We start from the raw sequence: 21,961 nt of genomic DNA, 5'->3' as shown, positions 1-21,961 counted from the left end.
CGGCCGATGATGCTCACGCGCCGGGAACGGTTGTTCGACGGAAAAAGCCGCATTCCTTATGTCTTTTTCTTTTCAATCATATTATTATCTCGCATGATGCTAATTCAATTTGTCTTTCTTTCGCGATACCGGTGGCAACGAGACGTGATTTTCCAAGAAAGAAGATTTTCAGGGAGGAATTTGCGGGGAATAAATAACGTAGAGCATTAGTTTCTGGATGAGATAAGGCAAATTCCGAGTTTATTGGTACCATTTTCAGATAGAAGGCTTAGAGCGATGTTATACAAATCAATTTAATATCAAAATTCACACGTGGCACTGAAAAGCCATCTTCTCTTTCGCTCGATCTAAAACGTATTACGAAGGAGAAACGCGCGTATACATAAATCGGGCTTGTTACGATTACCCCTCGTTAATGCTACGACAAAAACAGAATTAGCATATAAATTCGGACTTTCACCTGGCACTAAGTACATAAGCCGGCAATCCATTATCGTTCAAGACGTTTGCGCTTTGCGATAACGCGATGGTTTTTGGTTCCTTTCTTCTCTCGGAGTATCAAATTGCGTAATAATTATACGCATCTTCTAACTGCGCGATACATCACTGTCTTGGTTTAGAAAGTACTAACTTTCTCCGCTTAAAATATGGAATAAAATGCAAGTCAAATTTGTGTGCAATTACATGAGAGTCAATAAAACTCTTTTTTTTTTTTTAAGTATGAACGTTGCTTATACATACGGTATATCCTGCCTTCGAACCACGAACGCGTAAAAGCATATATAAGATTAGCGCGATAGTAAATATAAGAGATTACGATAACAGCGTTTGTTTCTACATTAGAGTATCTTCCTTCCTCTTTATGCGGGAAGAACGTTTAAATGCCTGGTATTAAATGCGTCGAGTATTGTAAATGCGTTTCCCGTGAGCGCGAAGTTGGCTTCGCGCGCGCACGACTTAGAGATTACATTTGCATAGCGTAAATAGATTCTTAAGTATATAGACGCGTGTAATATGCGCACAAGACATTGATCTACGATATCCTCTACAGATAAGATTACGATAAATTTTTAAAAGTTGTTATAAAATATAACAATTAACGCCTGCTGGCGCGCGCGCCTTTATATCTCTTATATTACAAGTATATCGATTATGGTTTATCGTCATTTTGCATTGTAGTATCCTCACTGGATATATTTACTCTGTTCTTAATGAACGTAAAAATTGCACTATTGTGTTTAATTACACAATACAAAACGAGAAATTATTTTCTACCCTACTACTTATAAAGGTTGTTAAAGATATAGGCCGTTTTTAAGGGTATATAATGCCAATTTACGATCGAATGCGTACCAAACTATTCGAAGTCGAATATATATATTCTCCTTATAATAGTTATTAAATATAGAAATATTTCCTCTCCGGAAAAATTGCACCTTATTGGTCTCAGCTATCTAACTGTGAAATATTTCGAATAAGTTTTGACGTAGAACTACGTCTTTCTCCGCGGTATGTTTTAAATTTATAATAAATCAATTACTAGGGTGGTGCAAAAGCTTCGTCACTTCTTAAAAAATTAAATTTTGTTTTAAATAGAGTTATTGATCTAAAAAATCTTCTTTAAAAAAGATATTCTTTGGAGGAGTTTTTCTCCGTGGAAAAAACGTGTTGGAATTAATGTAACTATTTTATTTAATGAAAATAGTTTCAAGATATATATTATGCGACTTCGTTTTCAAGTTTCTATTTAACAAACATGACAAATCTGTTTTGCACCATCTTAATAATTTTAAGTTCTCGCATAATACTAATTTCTAGCTTGCTAGTCGTCAACTTCATTTATCATATTGACTACTGACACAATCATTGTTCCATGCTATCGCTAAGAAAATTTTAGAAAGAGAATATGTAGCCGCCGCATTTAAGTATCTATTCAAGTATCCCATACATTTCATTCAACGCATAACATTTTAATATCATATATAATAATCGCAAAGAGAAATTAATATATATCTTCTTTTAAAGCTATAAAGTTTGGATAATTAATATAGAGATTCGCCAATTGCTGCTAACAAAAAGTGAGATACCCCCCATATCACCTTACTATACATTAAATTAACATATATTAACATATATACTATATTTTAAATTAATATATATTATGATTATATTTTCTTTATATATAAAACATCTATCACTTGGAAGCAATGTTTATAAATTTTAAAATGTATAGATATATAAAACAAATCTTAACTTTTAAAAGATCTTTAAAAATTTCGATAACATTTTTTTCTTTTCTAATAATCTCTTTTTCAAATATTTAAAACAGATCAAATTATAACACAATATATAGAGATTGAAGATGTAAAAATACATAAAAATATTTAAATTATATCGCAATATAAATTATTTGATCGATATAAACTTCTATATACGATGTGCGCTTTATATCTATACTCATACATAGAATATTTAAAAATTAATTGAGATTTTTTTAGAAGTATAGCTTGTGTGGGTTTTCTTCATAAATATTGAAATAAATGATAAAATAATCATTGCAATTATTAATCCATAATAATCCATAATAAATTCTATTCAATAACTTAGCAATATATTTTAAATTTAGAATAAATAAAAAAATATATTTATGTATTAACGCGAAATAAAAATATACTAATTTAATACAATTGATTTATGTAAAAAGTATTCTATGCATGGGTTAGATAGATTCACTATTAATCTGCTATAACAACAAATAGAGTTTTTAATTGAATTCCCTGTATATCTTAAATTGCAAGTTACAAGTTACAAGTTAGTACACGGAAATAAATTCGAAATTATCATTATGCATTAAAAAGGCAAATTATATCAATAAAATAAAGTCACCTCAAAAAGAGCATGATAAAAATTAAAAATAAATTTATAAAACATCTAAAATGCTTTATAAAATAACGTTATTCTAAATATATAATCGAGAATTAAAGCAATAAAAATGTCTACATAATTATAATGTAGTTTAAATAGCTTACATAAAGACATATCTCTACAAATAAAAAATCTGAAGTAGATATTTAAAATGGAATTTGGTAAGATCTGTTAAACCGCGGCATTTCGGTCTCTAATGTCTCACGAACAAGGCTACTGTTCGTAGAGCGTTTTTCACTTATCATTTTTATATTTATCACTACGCGTATATAATATACCGCGAATCAAAATCCTTTTGTGCTAGGATCATTTTGTGGGAATGTTAACGTTATGGAAGCTTTCTGAATGTTATGTTTAATAATGCTATTAAGCATTTTGGAGGAAGTAGCAATATCCCGAAATGCAAATTCAGAATGCCGCTGTCGATTCCATTCTAGAACGGAGAACGACTTATTCGGAATATCGTCCGAAAGACAGAGTTGTATTAATTTTTACGTACTTTTACTGAGTCAGGCACGAATAAATCGCCGTAGAGTAGCTCGAGCATATCGGGCCCAGCCTTTGTGCAGTGACAAGGAAGTCGGTAATGCCTCGATGTTCAAAACGGGCGAACAGTTCTGTCATGTTTCTTGATTACTGTACGCCATCCAACGTGCGTCGTCGCTTTCGTGGGTCAGGTAGCGATAGCCAACCTTCTGCTCCAATTTCCTCAAGTCACACCATGTTTGATAATCCTTAAAAAAAGAAAAATAAATTTTTAATAATTAATAATAATTAGATAAACATAGTCGAATAAAATATGAAAATAATGCTTACTTGCAACCACACGTGTTGCAAGCTTCTGTCCACGGTGTACCGCTTTCTCTGTTTTACTTGTAGAAGGTTATTGATTAAATCAATGGCTGAAAGATGGAGAAATAACGTAAAAAAATTTTTATATTAATTTATACTATTTAGAAAGAAATGATATGTTTTGTATGCCAATATTACGTTGCTCGTTAAAAGCAATCCACGAAGAAATAACAGAAGTGTTAATTACCATCGCTTGAGACTTCCTTCCACGGAGTTGGCGGATACATGAAGGCAGCATTCTGGATCTGCTCATTAATGTCCTCCTCCTCGTTAAAGGGGAAGGTGCCACTTAATGACACATAGATGATGACGCCGACGCTCCACATGTCCAATGATCGATTGTAACCCTTATTCCGCAAAACCTCCGGCGCCAAGTACGCCGGCGTGCCGACGACGCTTCTCCGAAAGCTCTTCTCGCCGATTATCCGTGCGAATCCGAAGTCGCATAATTTCACCTGGGTGAAATCCGTGTCGCTGCTCAGTAATACGTTCTCCGGCTTCAGATCACAGTGCACGATGTTCTTGCTGTGGAGGTGTTTCAACGCGACCAGAATTTGCGTTACGAGAAACTTGGTTATTCGTTCGCTGAGTCGTCCCCTTTCGGAGCTCAAGATCATTTCCAGCATGTCGCCCTTCAATTTCTCCATCACTACGAATATCCGTTCTGTTGTCTCGAACATACGCTCTAGATTCACCACTCCGCTATGCGATAGATTTTGCAGGATGGCTACTTCGTTTTTCAACTGGGCTTCCTGCTTGGTGGGAAAACGTAGCTTGTCGATTACTTTTATGGCAACCGCGCGGCCGCTCTTGCGATGCACACCTCCGTAAACTATGCCGAATTGTCCGGATCCCAAAACTTCATCCGGGAAGATCTGATACAATTGTGACATATCAGTTACGTTTTCCTCGGGTTCATTAGGTTCGGCAGGTTCTTCTTGATCTATAACACAAACGTAATACCTTTTGTACCACCATTTATCTCCAAGAAACAAAATAATGCTTCAATATAGATACACTATTGTAATTTAAATAATAAGAGAACTGTAAAATATAAACTAATAAAAGGCTCGGAAAAGATCTTGTGTTATCATTTTGCAAAAGGTGTCATGATAGCGAACCAAATATACATACTATTCGACACAGTTACGGGCATAAGTGCTTGTCTAATTGTAGTTTCCCACGATCTAGCTATATGAGCTCCGATACCACTTTCGGGAGGAGAGACTTGTCCGCAATTTTCTCCGTATGATGGATCCTCCCCGACATAGTAATCGGCATTGGCAGTTTTTAGCTCAAAGCAATGCATTATATCTACAATACAAAGTAGGCAGAATGTGTGAGAAGTTTCAACTGAAGAAAGCTTGTTGACACGTAAATTCTTTAAAAAAAAAACTAAGAAAAAAAAGAGGAAAATGCACTTAAAAACAACTTCTGAAATAACTTCTAATTCGTTTGCAAGTACATACACGAACGAGGCGTCTTAGCGGTTTCAATTGCTGAAATTTCAGCCAACGGTATTTCCTTATAATATTTAGAACCATTCTCGCTTTGGAATAACGTTATGGACTTTGTGTCAAGCCGCCAATAATGTTTCTTTCTCTGAAAAGATTCGTAAATAAATTTCATTCGAGTCTATATATTTATATTCAGTAATTAATAATTTAAATGATATCAGAAAATATTGAATACTCACGATTGGATCACGATTTGTGAAATGCACCATCCAACCATCTTTTAATACTTTAGACCCACGTTTTTTAGTATGTTTCACACTTTGTACTATCCGCATTAATGGAATGTTGTTACTTGGTGTTGAATTACAGCTGTTTTTTTTTTTATAAAAAGGAAGAGAAAATGTAATATTAGAAAAATTATGTATCTAGATAAAATATTTCGCATAAAATAAAAATAAGATAAAAATAAGAAGAAAACGCGAATAGTACAACAGAAACTTGCCTTGACGGTCGCGATTTCTGATATTCATCACAAGCAACGGTATCGTTATATCGTGGATGATCCTGTAAGCACACAATTTAATATTAAGAAGCTTCTTTTCGAAAATCATCTCCATTTTGAGACTTTACAGACATTCGTAGAAAAGAGACTGAACTTACGGGATAATCACTGGATATCTTATTCTCGTTATTCGTGAACGACGCATCTTGTATTAAAGGCGATGATTCCGTGTCGCTGTCAGCATCGGCTTCTTCATTCCTAGTATCACATTTGGTTTCTAGCTCACTGCCAACACCGCTGTCCGTGTACTCGCCTAAGGAAGCATTTTTAAATTTATTACATCCGAAATACGAAACTACGATATGTTAAAAATTTATGTATACAAAACACTACCTGTATTATCTCGTGGATTTTCCCCAGTACAGTCTTTTGGTATTTTATCCATACATTTTTTGTGCGTATTGTATCGACAATCTTTACACTGAAGGCCTTGCTTAAATATACCCTTTAGCAACTTTTTACAGTGTCCACATACAGTCGGACGTGTATACGTGTGCACTACGAATGTGTGCGGGATTTTTATTCGCGTTGCGAGCTCTCGCTCGACCCAAACGGGTCGCCCTCCCAATATCGGCGAGGAGGACTGTTTTGGTGCTATTATACTCGGTATTGCCTACAAGATAGCATATATTTTATTCAGACACACGAATTTCGCAAATAAAAAGGAATAAGAAAAATATCAGCCATATTTATTTGTTTTTTCTTTCTTTCAAAAGTGTACACATTAAATTAAAGTCGAACAATATACTTTCGCTCATACCAATGTACTATTATTTTGGCTTGTGTTGAGTGTACTATTTGAACTGTAATTATCGTCGGTATTGCTCGTCAGGCTGCTAGTGGAACCCTGACTCGGCGATCTCGGTACGTTCAGCATGGCCGAGCTGCGCCGTCTTTGACTCGCATCTTGCGAACAGTTATTCGGTACTTTGATGACGCATCTTTTGTGATAGTTCATACCGCAACCTAAAAAGTTATGCAAACGGTTTTTAAAATTATTATTAAATAGCAAACATTACCTAAGGAAACGTATATATACTTGACTTACAAATGGCAAAAGTTTTATATAAAATATTTATCATGAATTTATATACCTTCGCACTTGAGACCTTGTCGGACAAGCCCGAATAACATTTCGCCGCAAAAATCGCAGAATGTCGGAACTTTGTAGGAATGTACTGCTAAGGCATGAGGTCGAATGGGAATGTATTCGTTTGGCACTTGTGCTAAAATATCACAAACAATTTTTCTTCTATGATTATCACGTATTATGCAACGCGCGAGCAATCGATATGTGAAAATTGCTGCGACGCAAGAGCTTCTCTTACCAGTCAACACGATTTCCACCAGGGTCTCGTCAACCACTTCCGTAGCGTTTGTAACTAGTTGCAATACATTCGTGGAATTGTAATCGTGTTTGAACAAAATTAATCTCTCAAACAGATGATTCAGTCCGTGCTCTGGACACTTGGTGTTTATAAAATCACAGGCGAGATCTTTCAGGGCCTTAAGAGTAAGCGTGCTGCTATCGACCGTGACTGTATCGCGTATCAGACCAAATTGGAATAAAAACGTAACCTCCGTCCCCTCCATGGCGCTTTGCGACTTTTTTCCTGTAACGTATATACGAACTTAGAGTTGCACAGATCAAAATTGTAACATCCAAAAATTTGCAATATATTTCAACTCTGTCCGAGTTCTCATCTTGTCAAACAGTTAGAAAAACGTGATGATTTTTTTCTCTCCAATAAAAGAAAATTTATAATTTGTAACATATATTTGAGATTAATGAGAGAAGTATGAATATAGAGTATTTAGATTAAGAAAGTCTTAGATTAAGGTCCTAGATAAAACAAAAAGTAAGCCGGATGTATAGCAGATGTGTAAACAGACATCCGGAATAATCAATGAAAAATATAATTGTGAAAGAAGATTATAAAAACAACTAAATAAATGCGTTCAGTGTATCATTATCAATTGATTTATATTTAAAAATAATTAAATCTCACTCATTATTTTCCCCTTCTCTCTCTCTCTCTCTCTCTCTCTCTCTCTCTCTTGCCGTAATGTCACAAGAATAATCCGCGAAGGAGTTTCTTATTCACGATTTTCAAGAGCTGGCTTTTTTCCATGCCAGTGAATCATTCATCGCTCCGATGAGGGTTCCCAGTTGTAACAGCCGAATGACATGAACGTGAGGTGTGTCCCGGACTCCCGACGCAATATAATCTCCTTACGGGCCAAAAGTATCCTCGATAACGCGGTTTATCCGCAGGAGTTTCGTAATCGACCTATGCAACACGCCCGGTGCGTCCCGTGAGAATTCTTGTAAAGCGAAAAAAAAACGAAGAGGGAGAGGAGAGATAGAAAGAAAGAAAAAGAGAGAGAGAGAGGGAAGAAGAGAGAGAGAGAGAGAGAGAGAGAGAGAGAGAGAGAGAGAGAGAGAGAGAGAGAGAGAGAGAGAATTGGAGCGGAAGAAGCGAAGGAGAGCGTACGAGTGGTCGAGTGACAAAAAGACGGATTCCCCGACGGATTTTCTTCGGGGATCCCGACCTCTTACGTACTTCCTCGTGCGCCTCGTCGGGTCAGCTCTGATCTCGGATGTGCAGGGTGCGGACTCGCGGCTGCTCTACCCTCACCTCAGAAACGCGGCGGCATACGCATAATTGACAGAACGATTGTCACGAGCCAGCCAGCGTGCGGTGTCACCGTCGTGCGCGCGACGTCAAGTCCATGCCTGACACACATTCGCCGATGACATTTTACAGTTATTTCCAGGTGACCGACCCACCTTGACGCGAAGCCCTCTCCGGCGCGGCCAGTTATTCGCCGCGGCATGCCGCGGCATTCGGCAATGAGCGGCAATGAGGCGCCACGCTCGCCGTTCTTCGGAGTTCCCATCAGCAGCGTTCCCATGGTTCCCAATGAGCGTTCTCGAGAAACTACTTTGCCGACTGCCGGGGCGGCATCTCTCAAACGATAAACGAACGAAATGAGTTCGGATGGTAACAGCGACAGGAGGGAAATCTGCAATTTTAAATTTTTATATAGGTATATATACTTTAAATCGCGAAAAAAACTCTTCGAGTTAGCGTTTCACTTGAACGTTTATTGTGTTATTGATGTTATATCTCTTGGGATTAAAATCCATTCGACGAACGCAAAGATCCTTTTCAAACGAAAATCAAAACGATATTTTTTTATCTGGCTCAAAGGAAAGAGGGTGGACGGAGCAAGAACGCTACATAGCAAACACTCGAAAAAATCATTTTTGAAATAATTCTTTAGTCTGATTAAAGCACATTATTTTATTAAAAAATATAAAATATTATTTTATAGTATTTTATTACTATATATAAAATTCTGATAAACTAAAAATCCTTGATTTATCTTGATAATAAAATAAATTCCTAAAATAGAACCTTCACTAAAGTCACGGTCTTATGTAAGACCGTGTCCCAGGCCGACAGCCAACCCAGCCTTTCCTCGCTTTCCCGAGCGGTGTAAGTGTAGACACCATCCCGAGCCACGGGCCACGAACCACGAGCCACTCCGGATTCTGGCGAGAGCTTAACCTCAACGCTGAATCTGCCGTGTGGAGTGTGATTATTAACAACATTAACTTTCATCGGCGCATGCTGACACTGAATCCGTTTCGCTTGGAGTGAACGTGCGAAGACAATGGCGCTTAAAATTGTTCTTGACCCAGCGCGTCCTTCGCTAGGTAAAATCTATTGAGATCAATGGCTCGGAATCTGAACGTCCGTTTCATCATTTTTTAGCTTTCCCTGGGGCTTAATTCTCGAAAAATATCCAATACGATATGTTACGAATATCACACTTTGCAATCAATAGCACACTTGCAAAGTGTGATTCATAAGTAGTACGTGACGTTCATAAAATATCGTATGGGATATTTTTCGAGAATGAGGCCTCGCGCGGAACGTTCTACGAAGAGCGTTCTCTGTCTGGAACAGAGGGGAGACAAATAATAATTGTTGCGACGAATGTTCCCCTCTTTTTTTAAATAGATTTTCAAATTTTTTAAAAGTATTTATACTTCTCTACTTTCTGCATTATTGCCGCATTTATCGACATTTTTCACGTTTGTTGCGTCACGTCACGTCGAGTCGTGTAGCAATTCAAATATTCCAGATGTTTTTTCACGCGCGATGAATAAAGACGCTTTCGATAATAATACCATGCAAGTAGCGCGTCACATGTCGTTAGTCGTTACATATTAGCGCGACGTGGAAAATACACGAGTTTACTGAGGAACAATTAGTGAAACTCGTTCGATAATTTCGTCATGCTTGTTCAGTTTGTAACCCACGTGCTTGCGTAATGCAAGACTGTCCATTTTTTAAGAACTTTTATATATTACTTAGGAAATGTCGAAACTGGATGTCAAACAGACTTTACTGTAAAACGTAAAACTAGTTGAATTGAAAATTGCGTCATAATTTCTAATTTTTTAACAATTATTTAGATATCGATATTCTAGAAAATTTATCGTAAAGTTCAACTTGGCATAAAATGTAATAGTATTTTATATATGAAATAATGTAATGACGTGTAAAATTTAATTTGGAATAGAGCAACGTAATAGTGTAATAATTATCGTTTTAAATTAATTATAGGTCTAATGCTGTTGTTTAAGTATCTTTTCTATGAAACAAATTAGTTACCGTTGTAGACACATAGATACTAGATATTGTCTGTTAATTAACATTGATGATAAAGATATAGAAATATGCTGGTTTTGTTTGTCACTTATCTGAATGTTAAATTTTGTACAGATGTGCTGGTAGTGGCCGAAGTAATCAAATCTGAAAATAAGAAAGATATAACGATATCGTGGGACAAAACTTGGAATAAGGATTCGAATGTTTGCTTGTACGACAAAAATGAAGAAGTATTGGGCGAACATAATAACGAGATCAGCCGGTACTTGGCAAGGATCATAAATCCTGCGCTTTATGGTATATAATTTGCAAATGTGTTTGTGTAATTGCTCAACTAGAGAAAAATCTGCACGTCTAAATTGTTAATATTAAGTATAGTTGCTAAAAAAAAAAAAAGTCAAATATGTCAAATCCAATTAAGATATATTCTATTGAATTACATGACTTATTTTGTACTATTATTATTAGGTGATACCTGTCCTCATAAAAGAACTGAAGTCGACCACTGGATCTCCTGTGCCATGGCATCGCAAAATAAAGAAAAGAATGATCTGTTGAACTTTATGAATGATGTGTTACTAGTACGGACATGGCTGGTCGGCAATAGATTAACATTGGCCGATATTCATGTGTTTTCCGTTTTACATAATGAAGAATATATAAAATTGCACGAAAGTGATAAGTATTGTAACGTCACTAGATGGTACAAGCATATGCAATCGCTTCCTGTTGTCAGCAACTCGATATCTATGATTGCAAAGAACTGCCCTCCATCTTCAAAACCGAAGGAAAAATCTGCCCCCAAGCAGACAAAAACAAGGAAACAGGAGGGCAAGTTTATCGATCTACCCGGAGCAGAAATGGGCAAGGTAAAGTCACGCGGTACAATGAGAAGTAGATTTATTTTGATTTTTTAACTCTTGTAACTTTTAAAAAAATGTTCACTCATCTTCTGCAGGTAGTGGTAAGATTCCCACCGGAAGCAAGTGGCTACCTGCACATTGGTCATGCCAAAGCAGCTCTCTTAAATCAGTATTATGCCGAGGCTTTTCAAGGACAGCTCATCATGCGATTTGACGACACAAATCCAGCGAAGGAGACCGTAGAATTTGAGGACGCTATATTGGAAGATTTAAGATTACTGCAAATTAAGCCTGATCGTTTTACGCATACCTCGGATTACTTTGAGATATTACAAGACTATTGTACTACGTTAATTAAGAATGGAAAGGCATACGTGGATGGCACCCCGGCGAATCTTATGAAAGAACAACGCGATCAGAGATTGAAATCTACGTATCGAGATAACTGTAAATAATTATTTTGAGAAAAAACGTTATATTAATTTTCTATCTCGATTTATTGTAATAATAATATTCCGCCTTTACAGCCATTGACGATAATCTGGCATTGTGGGAAGAAATGAAACGCGGTACCGAGGAGGGTCAAAAGTACTGTGTTAGGGCAAAGATCGATTATCAGTCAACAAACGGATGCATGCGCGATCCAACAATTTACCGTTGCAAGCCAGAATCTCATCCGCGTACTGGAAACAAATACAAGTATTTATATTTTTCAATACATATTTTAGCAAGACCTATTTATATATTATTAATCTACAAAATAGCTTGAAAGGTTTAGTTATAATTTAAAAAAAATTTTAATATGGGTTACTTTGTTGATGTTAATAACTAAACTAATTATTTTTTTTATATACTATATTCGCAATATAAAATATATAAATTTGGTTAACAATACTGTTTTATATCAGTATTAATACGAGCTACGGTACAGCCTAAAAATTACAATTTTATTATAGAATTATTGCTTTTACTTGTTTACATTAGGGTGTATCCTACGTATGATTTTGCCTGTCCAATTGTCGACGCTATTGAGAACGTTACTCACACTCTACGTACAACGGAGTATCATGATAGAGATGCTCAATTTTATTGGATAATCGAGACTTTGGGATTGCGTCGCCCGTACATTTGGGAATATTCACGGTTAAACATGACGCATACGGTTTTATCTAAACGAAAGTTAACCTGGTTCGTAAATGAAGGCCTAGTCGATGGCTGGGACGATCCACGCTTTCCGACAGTGAGAGGCATTCTGAGACGAGGAATGACAGTCGAGGGTCTGAAACAATTTATCATCGCACAAGGTAGTTCCAGATCGGTGGTCTTCATGGAGTGGGATAAAATATGGGCTTTTAACAAAAAAGTCATCGACCCAGTCGCGGTCAGGTAATAAAAATATAATTAAAAGTTTGATGGATTAGTAGTATGTTGATATTTTTTAAAAGTATCTATAATTTTAGGTATACCTCATTGGATTACAATGAAATGATACCGGTGAATGTAGTAGATGCTAAAGAAGAGTGGTTGAGTGTGCAAAATCATCCTAAAGATTCATCTAAAGGTACCAAACGAGTGCGAGTGGGCCCTAAAATATTGATAGAAAAGGAGGATGCTGAAAGATTAATCGAAGGACAGAATGCAACCTTTATCAATTGGGGTAATTTAATGATACTAAAAATAAATAAAGAGGCTGGGAATATAGTAGATGTGGAAGCACGACTAAATCTGGAGGATAAAAATTACAAAAACACCTTGAAGATCACATGGCTGGCTGAGTCGTTACCCAGATCTGATACAAAAGCGGAAAAGTCAAATCCAATAAAATGCTATGCTGTTTACTTTGATCACATATTGAGCGTGCCGATTTTGAGTAAAGACGACGATTTTAAAAACTTTGTTACCAAGGATACAAGAGTAAAGAATTTTACTTACAAACAAGTAAACTGGCAATTACTATGTGTATCGTTAATTGTATATAAAAATTCTTATTTTAGAAAGAGGTTCAAATGCTGGGTGAAGTGGAACTCAAACGCGTGAAGAAGGGGGAGATAATTCAACTGCAGAGGAAGGGATTTTTCATTTGTGACGTTCCGTATGCCACCATTAGTTCTTATTCATCACGGGAACAACCTATTATATTGTACCATATACCCGATGGACATACAACAACACCTTATATGACGCCTGTAGTGTCACGTAATCAACAGGTAAAATCAGTATACCTTTATCTTTAAATTAATATCAATAAGTAAAAGAGAAAATTTTTAGGAAGATAAAATGCAATGCGTCAGCAATCAAGATGAAGTGATCGTATACAGAAATCCTTTAGAAAAAATAGAAGAAAGTAAGACAAAGTCAGAGAACATAGAAATTTCAAAAGCAGACAAGATATCTGAAGAAATAAAGAAGCAAGGCGAAAAAGTGCGAAATCTAAAAACCTCGAAAGCTGACAAGAGCGTTATTGATCAAGAAGTGAAGGTTCTCTTAAATTTGAAAAGTGATTATAAAAATGTGACTGGTCAGGATTGGAAACCAGCTGACACTAAAGTTGCTAGTATTGAAAGTAAGACAAAGCCAGAGAACAAAGAAATTTCAAAAGCAGACAAGATATCCGAAGAAATAAAGAAGCAAGGAGACAAAGTGCAAAATCTAAAAAGTATTATTGATCAAAAACTGAAGGTTCTTGATCAAGAAGTGAAGGTTCTCTCAAATTTGAAAAGTGATTATAAAAATGCGACTGGTCGGGATTGGAAACCAGCTGACAATAAAGTTGCTAGTACTGAAAGTAAGACAAAGCCAGAGAGCAAAGAAATTTCAAAAGCGAAGAAGATATCGGAAGAAATAAAAAAGCAAGGCGAAAAAGTGCGAAATCTAAAAACCTCGAAAGCTGACAAGAGCGTTATTGATCAAGAAGTGAAGGTTCTCTTAAATTTGAAAAGTGATTATAAACATGAGACTGGTCAAGATTGGAAACCAGTTGACACTAAAGTTGCTAGTATTGAAAGTGAAACAAAGCCAGAGAACAAAGAAATTTCAAAAGCGAAGAAGATATCCGAAGAAATAAAGAAGCAGGGCGACAAAGTACGAAATCTAAAAAGCTCGAAATCCGATAAGAGCGTTATTGATCAAGAAGTGAAGGTTCTCTTAAGCCTGAAAAGTGACTATAGAAATACGACTGGTCAGGATTGGAAGCCCGCGAATTCGGAGGCAGCGTCGAAAAAGGAAAAGCAAAATTCTCCCAAGCCCGGAAAAACGTCGGAGCAAGAAGTTGCGAAAAACGCGGATAGTCAGGATGCAGATACAAGCAAAACTGGGACGAGATTAGGACTGGAGGCGAAGAAAGAAGAGAACTTCTTTGATTGGTATTCGCAAGTTATCACGAAGAGCGGAATGATTGAATATTATGACGTGTCAGGATGCTACATTCTTCGTCCGTGGAGTTTCTTGATCTGGGAGATGATAAAGGAGTACATCGATAAAAAGATAAAGGCGCTCGGTGTTGAACCATGCTATTTTCCGATGTTCGTTACTCGTGGCGCATTGGAAAAGGAGAAGGCGCATATAACGGACTTTGCCCCGGAAGTCGCGTGGGTAACAAAATGCGGCGAAGACGATATGGCGGAGCCCATAGCTATACGGCCCACCTCGGAGACTGTTATGTACCCGGCTTATGCCAAATGGTTGAGGTCTGACACCGAGTTACCTCTTAAGCTCAATCAATGGAACAACGTTGTGGTAAGTATTATTAGTCTTTTTTCTTTACTCTACTTTAATACTGCTCCGTTTCAATTATCTTATTTTTGTTTGCAGAGATGGGAATTTAAAGATCCCAAACCGTTTCTCCGCACCAGAGAATTTTTATGGCAGGAGGGTCATACCGCGTTTGCTACGAAGATGGAAGCGGAGAAGGAAGTGTTGATCATTTTAGATATGTACGCTAGAGTTTATGAGGAGTTGTTAGCGGTGCCCGTCATCAAGGGTTGTAAGACTGAAAAGGAGAAGTTCGCGGGTGGCGATTATACCACTACTGTCGAGGCGTTTATTTCAACTAACGGTCGCGCGATACAGGGAGCGACGAGCCATCATCTAGGACAAAACTTTTCGAAAATGTTTAATGTCCAAGTAGAAGGTATCGCGGATGGAGAAAAAACGTTCGTCTATCAAAATTCATGGGGTTTAACTACACGAACTATTGGAGTCATGATAATGGTTACTACAATTATTATCATTATATATAGATGACACATGGCATGCTGCATCATAAGCTATGTATTTTATAATAAATACTTATTTATTTAGGTACACGGAGATGATCGAGGTTTGGTATTACCTCCAAATGTAGCACCAATACAAGTTATTGTGATTCCCTGCGGTATAGTCGCAAGCATGTCTGAGTCAAAGAAAACGGAACTTCGAAATGAATGCGCCTGTCTGGTCAAGCAACTGAAAATAAATAAATTAAGAGTGCGGGATGATTTTAGACCTAATCGAACACCTGGATGGAAGTTCAACCACTGGGAGCTGAAAGGCGTACCAATCAGAATTGAATTCGGTCCAAGAGACATGGAAAGAAATGAAGTAACACTAGTACGAAGAGATAACTTTGAGCGAGAAGTTGTCAAAAGAGATGAGTTAATTTTATCGGTAACTTGTATGCTGAAAAAGGTGCAAGACAGCTTGTTACAGAGGTAAACATTACTCAAAAATTTTTTAATCAATAACATTCATGATAACATATGGTTGACGTCACGCAATTTCATCTATTTGTTTATAGAGCGAAGCACAAGTTAGACGAGCATATTAAACAGGTAGAAAACTGGAACGAATTCAAACTCGAGCTCGACAAAAAGAATTTATTATTGTCACCTTTCTGCGGAGAACCGGAGTGTGAAGATAACATTAAGCAACAAAGCGCACGGTAAAATTTCCTTCTGTATATAAAAAATATTTTTATGCACTTTATATTGCTCATCATAAACTTCAGAAAAATGCATTTATAAATGACTAAAATATTAAATTAAAACAATTTTTTTTTTCTTTTTTTTTTTTTTTTTTAGTAGATTACATTCTGTACATTTTGAGTTGATGTTAGTCGGAATGCTTTTTAAATATCTATGTATTGAAAGAGATTGTAATCAGTTTTTCCGCGGTTTTAATGGTTGAAACAGATGATTAAGAAATAACTAACAAATCTTGCTTTAAATTTTCATTTAATTTGTCACCTAGTGACATCCTCTATTTATAGTTTTTATTCGAAATAAATAGAAAAAATTTAATTAATCACTACAAAAGATATTATATAGAGTTGTGACGATATATAATATTAAAAAATCTTTGAAGCACTTTTCTTTAAAGTTATATTTTTCGACTTCTATGTACCTTTTTCTAAGAAAGTATGAATTGATTTTTTTAAATTATAATGAAAGTTGGAATAAAATATAGGCAATCATATGAGAAAAGGGATGATTAAAATGTTCTAACTCAGTGACGAAAGAAAGAAACGTGAAAATAAGTAATTTGTTTAATAATTTTTCATCTTGCACCTTTTAATTATTTTTTATTGAATCACTATGTTACATATTATTCATTAATAGTATTTACATATTACAATTTGTTTTTTTTACATTAATAATTTGAAAATTTAAATGTAAATGAAATTTGTTAAAAATATATCTAAACTTTCTTTAATTTAGTCACTTAGTGACTAAGCTAAAGCAGCTTTCTTTTTTTACTCAATATGACTAATTACAGATTGAACACGATGGACGGAACAGTAACTATGGGCGCCAAGAGTCTGTGTATACCATTTAAGCAGCCAAAATTGACGAAACCTATCGAAAGTATCAATGAGTTGAAATGTATTTACCAAGATTGCGAGAACAAAGCAAAGTTTTATACACTTTTTGGACGTAGTTACTAACGCATCCACAAAAGGTTCATATACATATAATATGTAATAAATTTTACTGAGATTTTTGTATGTAAGTAATATGGAATTTGTCATTTAAAGTTATAATTATAGACTCTATATATATGAATACATATATTTAATAATGCAAATAGTTCTTATATTTAATTTCACTCAACATTCGTTATCCACTCCAGTATTGTCCATTTTTATTTGATTTTTATTTATTTCTTTTGATCTCTCTCTCTCTCTCTCTCTCTCTCTCTCTCTCTCTCTCTCGACGAAATTAGCATTATTATGTTTCTGAGGAGAGACGAGGAGACTCAGGGGACGGAGTCGCCGGCGAGCATGGCCCAAAAATTGACTCGTGGCTTCAGGCAGCTTCAGGACTCCGTGGCGAGAAGCGGTCCGAGATTCGCACGCACGATCGATTCCGCGCGTTGATTGTTTCTCACTTTTCCAAGTATAATGGCTGCGCTCGAATGAGACGCGGATCCTTACCTTCCTCCCGTCGCATACCAGGCACAAGCTGGTCCCGGGCTTGTCCAAAATTCTAGTGCTCGCAGCCGCTTCAAATGACCGAACGGATCCGCATTGTCACCGGAAGCGTCGACGTAGCAGCGAAACACCATTCCGTCGTGGTACTCGGTGATGCTTCGCGTACCGCTGAGATCGCGTCAACGAAACCTGCCACTGCCGGCCGAGGAATAGCGCGCGTGAACGCGAAGGGAGCAAAATAGAGAAATTTTCCGGGTGAATCCTGCAAACGTCTCTTACGCACGTGTCGTGGCGAGAAGACGATCGAGGACTCGACTGACTGCCCGTCCTCAGGAGGGGAAGGGTCAGTGATGAGGAATCGATGAAGGATTATTGGCATGGCCACGCGACTCAGCCCCCGAAATTCGGAGGTGAACGCTCTTGAGCAGCGGGGCTATCTCATAGGCAAGAAGATCGGACAGGTTGTTCGTTGTTCCCTCTTGTCTTTCGTTTCTCTTACGCGTTTTAATATTTTCCCGCTTCTTCGTCCGTTCTCGCGATAGCATTTTCTTCAATTTGTACAATGGCTTTTGGCTACTATTTAATCAGCCTCTTGACTGTTTTCTATTTATTACATAGGTGATTTTTATCTCTTTTCATCTTGTTGTTTGATGGTGTTGGTCGACCGCGCCAGATACCATGACTACAAATTTTGCGTTTTATAATACGCGGAATTATCGTTTTCAGGGTTCTTACGCGACCGTCCATCTAGCAGAGTATATCGATGGAGCGAGTTCTAAGAAGATGCGTCTGGCCTGTAAGATTTTCGATAAGGAGAAAGCGCCAAACGACTTCTTGGACAAGTTTTTTCCCCGCGAGCTTGAAATCCTAACGAAGATAGAAAATCCGCATATCATTCAAGTAAGAGTAACCAGGAAAATGCTCATCTCTTCGTCTTTGATAAGGGATGAATGATTGGAGACTCATACGTTAACTCATGAGACAATGGCAATTGAAAGTAACTTTGAGTTCTCTACTCGAAAAGGGATATATTGGAACTTTATTATCATAATAAAGTTATGTGGGTGATAAGGGATCATTGCGATTAATGTAATGACGATTAGCAATTGTAATCTAATGTAATTTGATCGCATTTCGCCCAATTCTGACGTTAACGCGTCAGCAATCCTAATTTCGTCGAGCACAGGTGCACAGCATCCTGCAGCGCGGCCCGCGCGTTTTCATCTTCATGCGCTACGCCGACAATGGCGATCTCCTGGACTTCGTGCAGACCAACGGCATAGTGCCGGAACAACAGTCGCGATTGTGGTTTCGTCAGATGGCGTCCGGCTTGCACTACCTGCACAGCAAGAACATCGCCCACCGGGATCTCAAGTGCGAGAACATACTACTCTCGCGGAAGTTCAATGTGAAACTGGCGGACTTCGGTTTTGCCAGGTTCTGCATGGACCACGAGGGCAGGCGGGTGCTAAGCCAGACGTACTGCGGCTCGGCGGCTTACGCCGCGCCGGAAGTCGTTGCCGGCACTCCGTACAATCCGAAATTGGCGGACGTTTGGTCGCTCGGCATCATCCTCTTTATCATGATGAACGCGACGATGCCGTTCGACGACGAAAATCTGCGGAAGCTCCTCAAGGACCAGATGTCGCGCAACTGGGTATTCAGGTCCCGTGTCCGCGACACCGTGTCCGCGCTGGCGAAGAACATCGTCCGGCAGATCCTCGAGCCGGACATCACTCTTAGGCTTACGCTCGAGAGGGTGCTGGGCCACGAGTGGGTGAGAGCGAGGAAGGATAGAACGGGCTCCCTCGTCGGCAGACTCGTCCACTCAGCACCGCCTAGTCATACTCCGGTTACGACAAACAGCATTAATTATAGAATTACATTAAAGGTTCCTGGTCTCTTAGTCATAGTGGATCATGATAACAGAAGCGAGGAATGTTTTTTATGCATTATAAAAAGCATTTTTTTTGTTAGCTATTAATTGAAATAGCATTGTAAGATTATTATAATAAGAGTTACAATGTGTGCAAAAAATTGATTTTAATGTGTCTTGAAGTGTAAAGACAAAACTTACATTACGCTGTTATAATTCACCTGCAGTGAGAAACCAGGAGTCTTGATCGACATGATACAAGAGTTTTTAAATACGTAACATAGGGTTTTATAAAGATTGCTACATAAAAATTAATTTACTTTTGAGCGCGCAATTGTTCACATAATAAGTCTGAGAAATAATTGCAACGTGCCGCACAAAAATTATTTCGAAGAAGCGTATAACGATTTGTCGCCTGTGCAATTAGATGTGCGGAGGCGGTAATCTGGGCGGGTCGGGAATCGGAAACGTACCTGTCGTAACGAGGGCACTACCTGCATTGAAAAATTCGGACAATAAGAATCAACCGTCCTCGAAGACGGTAAATACCTCGGGGAAAGATCAGCAACTGCCTATCACCGTGGGATAAGAAGACACGCGAAGAGAATTAATCACACATCGACAAGCTATAAAATTGAAAATACAAGAGATTGCAGGCTAAAAATGTCAAACAATTATTTTCGAAAACATTTACACTTGTTTTTACGAATATTTTTTCTTAATTTCCTATTGGATTGCACGACCAATGCAAACTTACATGGATGTTGATAACATATTGTTGCTTAATAAAGTCTATAATATTGCAAGTTGATGTAAATTACCTGTCAAAAGTAACACGAGGGAAATTTAATCAATTAACGTTAAATGTTATTTAATAAAATCAATTTTCACTTTTTTTCTATAAATTGTCGAATTATAGTATGTTATTGATTTCACGGCACAATGGAGAGAATAGGAATTAAAAAATCTGTCGAATACATTAATAAGTTTATTGTACAGTTACTGCCTATTAATATACAAAACTATAATCTTTTTTTTTGTTACATACACATATAATGGGGTATCTCCTGTGAATGTAATATATAACGATATAAGTGATATATTTCTTCTTCTACATCTAATTTACATGAAAATAACAAATAATTTACACGATTCGATCTTTTGCGTTGTGAAGTCGAGCTCGGTTAGTATAGCACCTTGTGACACTGAAGAGGATACTGACACGCAATATGAGAGGGGAGATTATAAGAATTAAGTTTTTTATGCGACGGAAAAGAAATTGCCGTTTGAAAATAATTTTCGGATTAACTCTTTTGGGACAGCTGTAGAATATAAAACACTCGAAACCACAGACGGTTTCACGCTATCCTTCTTACTTTTTTTGTGTAAAGCGTTATCTAACATTCCGCGATATTTTCCATAGATTTTTGCTTGTACGGGCTTTACTATTTGTTCCTAAATTCGGCATTATTTAATCAATTATTTTTCTAAATAGCAAAAGTTTCGTATAAAGGTATAATCTTCATCTTTGTAAAGTAGTTTCGCAGATGTTTATTTATAAAACCGTTGTAAATATAGAAAACTTTTTTTTCGTGCAAAACAAACCATAATTGTGACGATTGTCAATATTATTAGTACCTTAATAATAAGGTAAACACATCGGTAAACATTTTTCTGAATTAGCCTCCTGTCGAATAAAAATAACTGTATAGTTACGATAGTTACTAAAACTCTTCCGTAGTGGAGGCAAATTAGACCAAAAAAGTGCGTTATCTCGGAACCGGTTAAAACTACTCGGATTTGAACGTTTTTTTTTTTAAATGTAGGTAATTAAAAACACTAAAATGTTTATGGGTTAAAAATTGACGCTTTAAATAGGAAATTCAAGATAATTCCGAAAAATTGAAATTCTAAGACAAAACATTTTTTAAACTTACTAGCTTGCATTTTTTGCTTATAAGCTTAAAATAATTATAAAAAAAAGATTTCTCAGATAGTTAATTATGTTTTTATTAATTACAATTTATAAAATTCGAAATGCAATATTTTACAGAATAAAAAATAACATTACAAAAGTGAATAAATGTGATACAAAATATGAAAGTAGGTAAATAGTTTATATTGTTTCTTTACACAATGTTTGAATTTAAATGTTTAAGTTCTTATATTTTAAATATTTTTTTAAATTTCTTCCTCGAGTTCATTTTCTACCAAAATCGTAGGGGAACAATTGGAGCAGTTGTCGCCGTTGCATCCTGGAGCAAGCTGGTGAACAGAATAATCCCGTTTTCCTGCATCCACAATTTCCTCCACATCTTGATTTGCAAAAGAAAAT

General features: G+C 36.7%; 3 protein-coding genes across 5 annotated transcripts; 2 read left to right on the top strand and 1 right to left on the bottom strand.

Annotated features, from left to right (window-relative positions):
* Window positions 1-210: 210 nt before the first annotated feature.
* Pkd (serine/threonine-protein kinase D3) lies at window positions 211-8,738 on the bottom strand. 3 transcript variants are annotated; one of them, XM_077423901.1, is made up of 14 exons: window positions 8,361-8,674; window positions 7,806-8,087; window positions 7,125-7,409; window positions 6,891-7,022; window positions 6,557-6,762; window positions 6,130-6,409; window positions 5,895-6,049; window positions 5,737-5,798; window positions 5,474-5,603; window positions 5,247-5,379; window positions 4,912-5,091; window positions 3,965-4,720; window positions 3,742-3,827; window positions 211-3,659 (listed from the first exon to the last, which is right to left on the bottom strand). In XM_077423901.1, the coding sequence occupies exons 2-14, from the start codon at window positions 7,807-7,809 to the stop codon at window positions 3,546-3,548; spliced, it is 2,523 nt and encodes an 840-aa protein (XP_077280027.1). In that variant the 5' UTR covers window positions 7,810-8,087; window positions 8,361-8,674; the 3' UTR covers window positions 211-3,545. The 3 variants fall into 3 exon arrangements, with proteins under 3 accessions (XP_077280027.1, XP_077280025.1, XP_077280026.1); XM_077423899.1 differs by having other exon boundaries at window positions 6,891-7,409; window positions 8,361-8,738; XM_077423900.1 differs by lacking the exon at window positions 7,806-8,087 and having other exon boundaries at window positions 6,891-7,409; window positions 8,361-8,700.
* A 556-nt stretch (window positions 8,739-9,294) lies between these two features.
* Gluprors (Glutamyl-prolyl-tRNA synthetase) lies at window positions 9,295-17,952 on the top strand. The gene is made up of 13 exons (XM_077423898.1): window positions 9,295-9,520; window positions 10,596-10,778; window positions 10,950-11,350; window positions 11,440-11,791; window positions 11,872-12,043; window positions 12,329-12,730; window positions 12,805-13,258; window positions 13,339-13,551; window positions 13,613-15,079; window positions 15,155-15,553; window positions 15,644-16,032; window positions 16,119-16,262; window positions 17,096-17,952. Exons 1-13 carry the CDS (start codon window positions 9,478-9,480, stop codon window positions 17,262-17,264), a joined length of 4,788 nt encoding a protein of 1,595 aa, XP_077280024.1. The 5' UTR covers window positions 9,295-9,477; the 3' UTR covers window positions 17,265-17,952.
* Window positions 17,953-18,073: 121 nt separating this feature from the next.
* Tssk (Testis-specific serine/threonine kinase) lies at window positions 18,074-20,889 on the top strand. Its single transcript, XM_077423916.1, has 4 exons — window positions 18,074-18,211; window positions 18,477-18,650; window positions 18,937-19,602; window positions 20,054-20,889. Exons 1-4 carry the CDS (start codon window positions 18,128-18,130, stop codon window positions 20,213-20,215), a joined length of 1,086 nt encoding a protein of 361 aa, XP_077280042.1. The 5' UTR covers window positions 18,074-18,127; the 3' UTR covers window positions 20,216-20,889.
* Window positions 20,890-21,961: the final 1,072 nt, after the last annotated feature.

Source organism: Temnothorax americanus, unplaced genomic scaffold (genome assembly GCF_048541705.1).
Source record: "Temnothorax americanus isolate GAGA-0224 unplaced genomic scaffold, ASM4854170v1 Scaffold8, whole genome shotgun sequence".
In the NCBI taxonomy this organism is placed as follows: Eukaryota; Metazoa; Arthropoda; class Insecta; order Hymenoptera; family Formicidae; genus Temnothorax; species Temnothorax americanus.
This window is presented reverse-complemented; position numbering and strand designations above follow the sequence as displayed.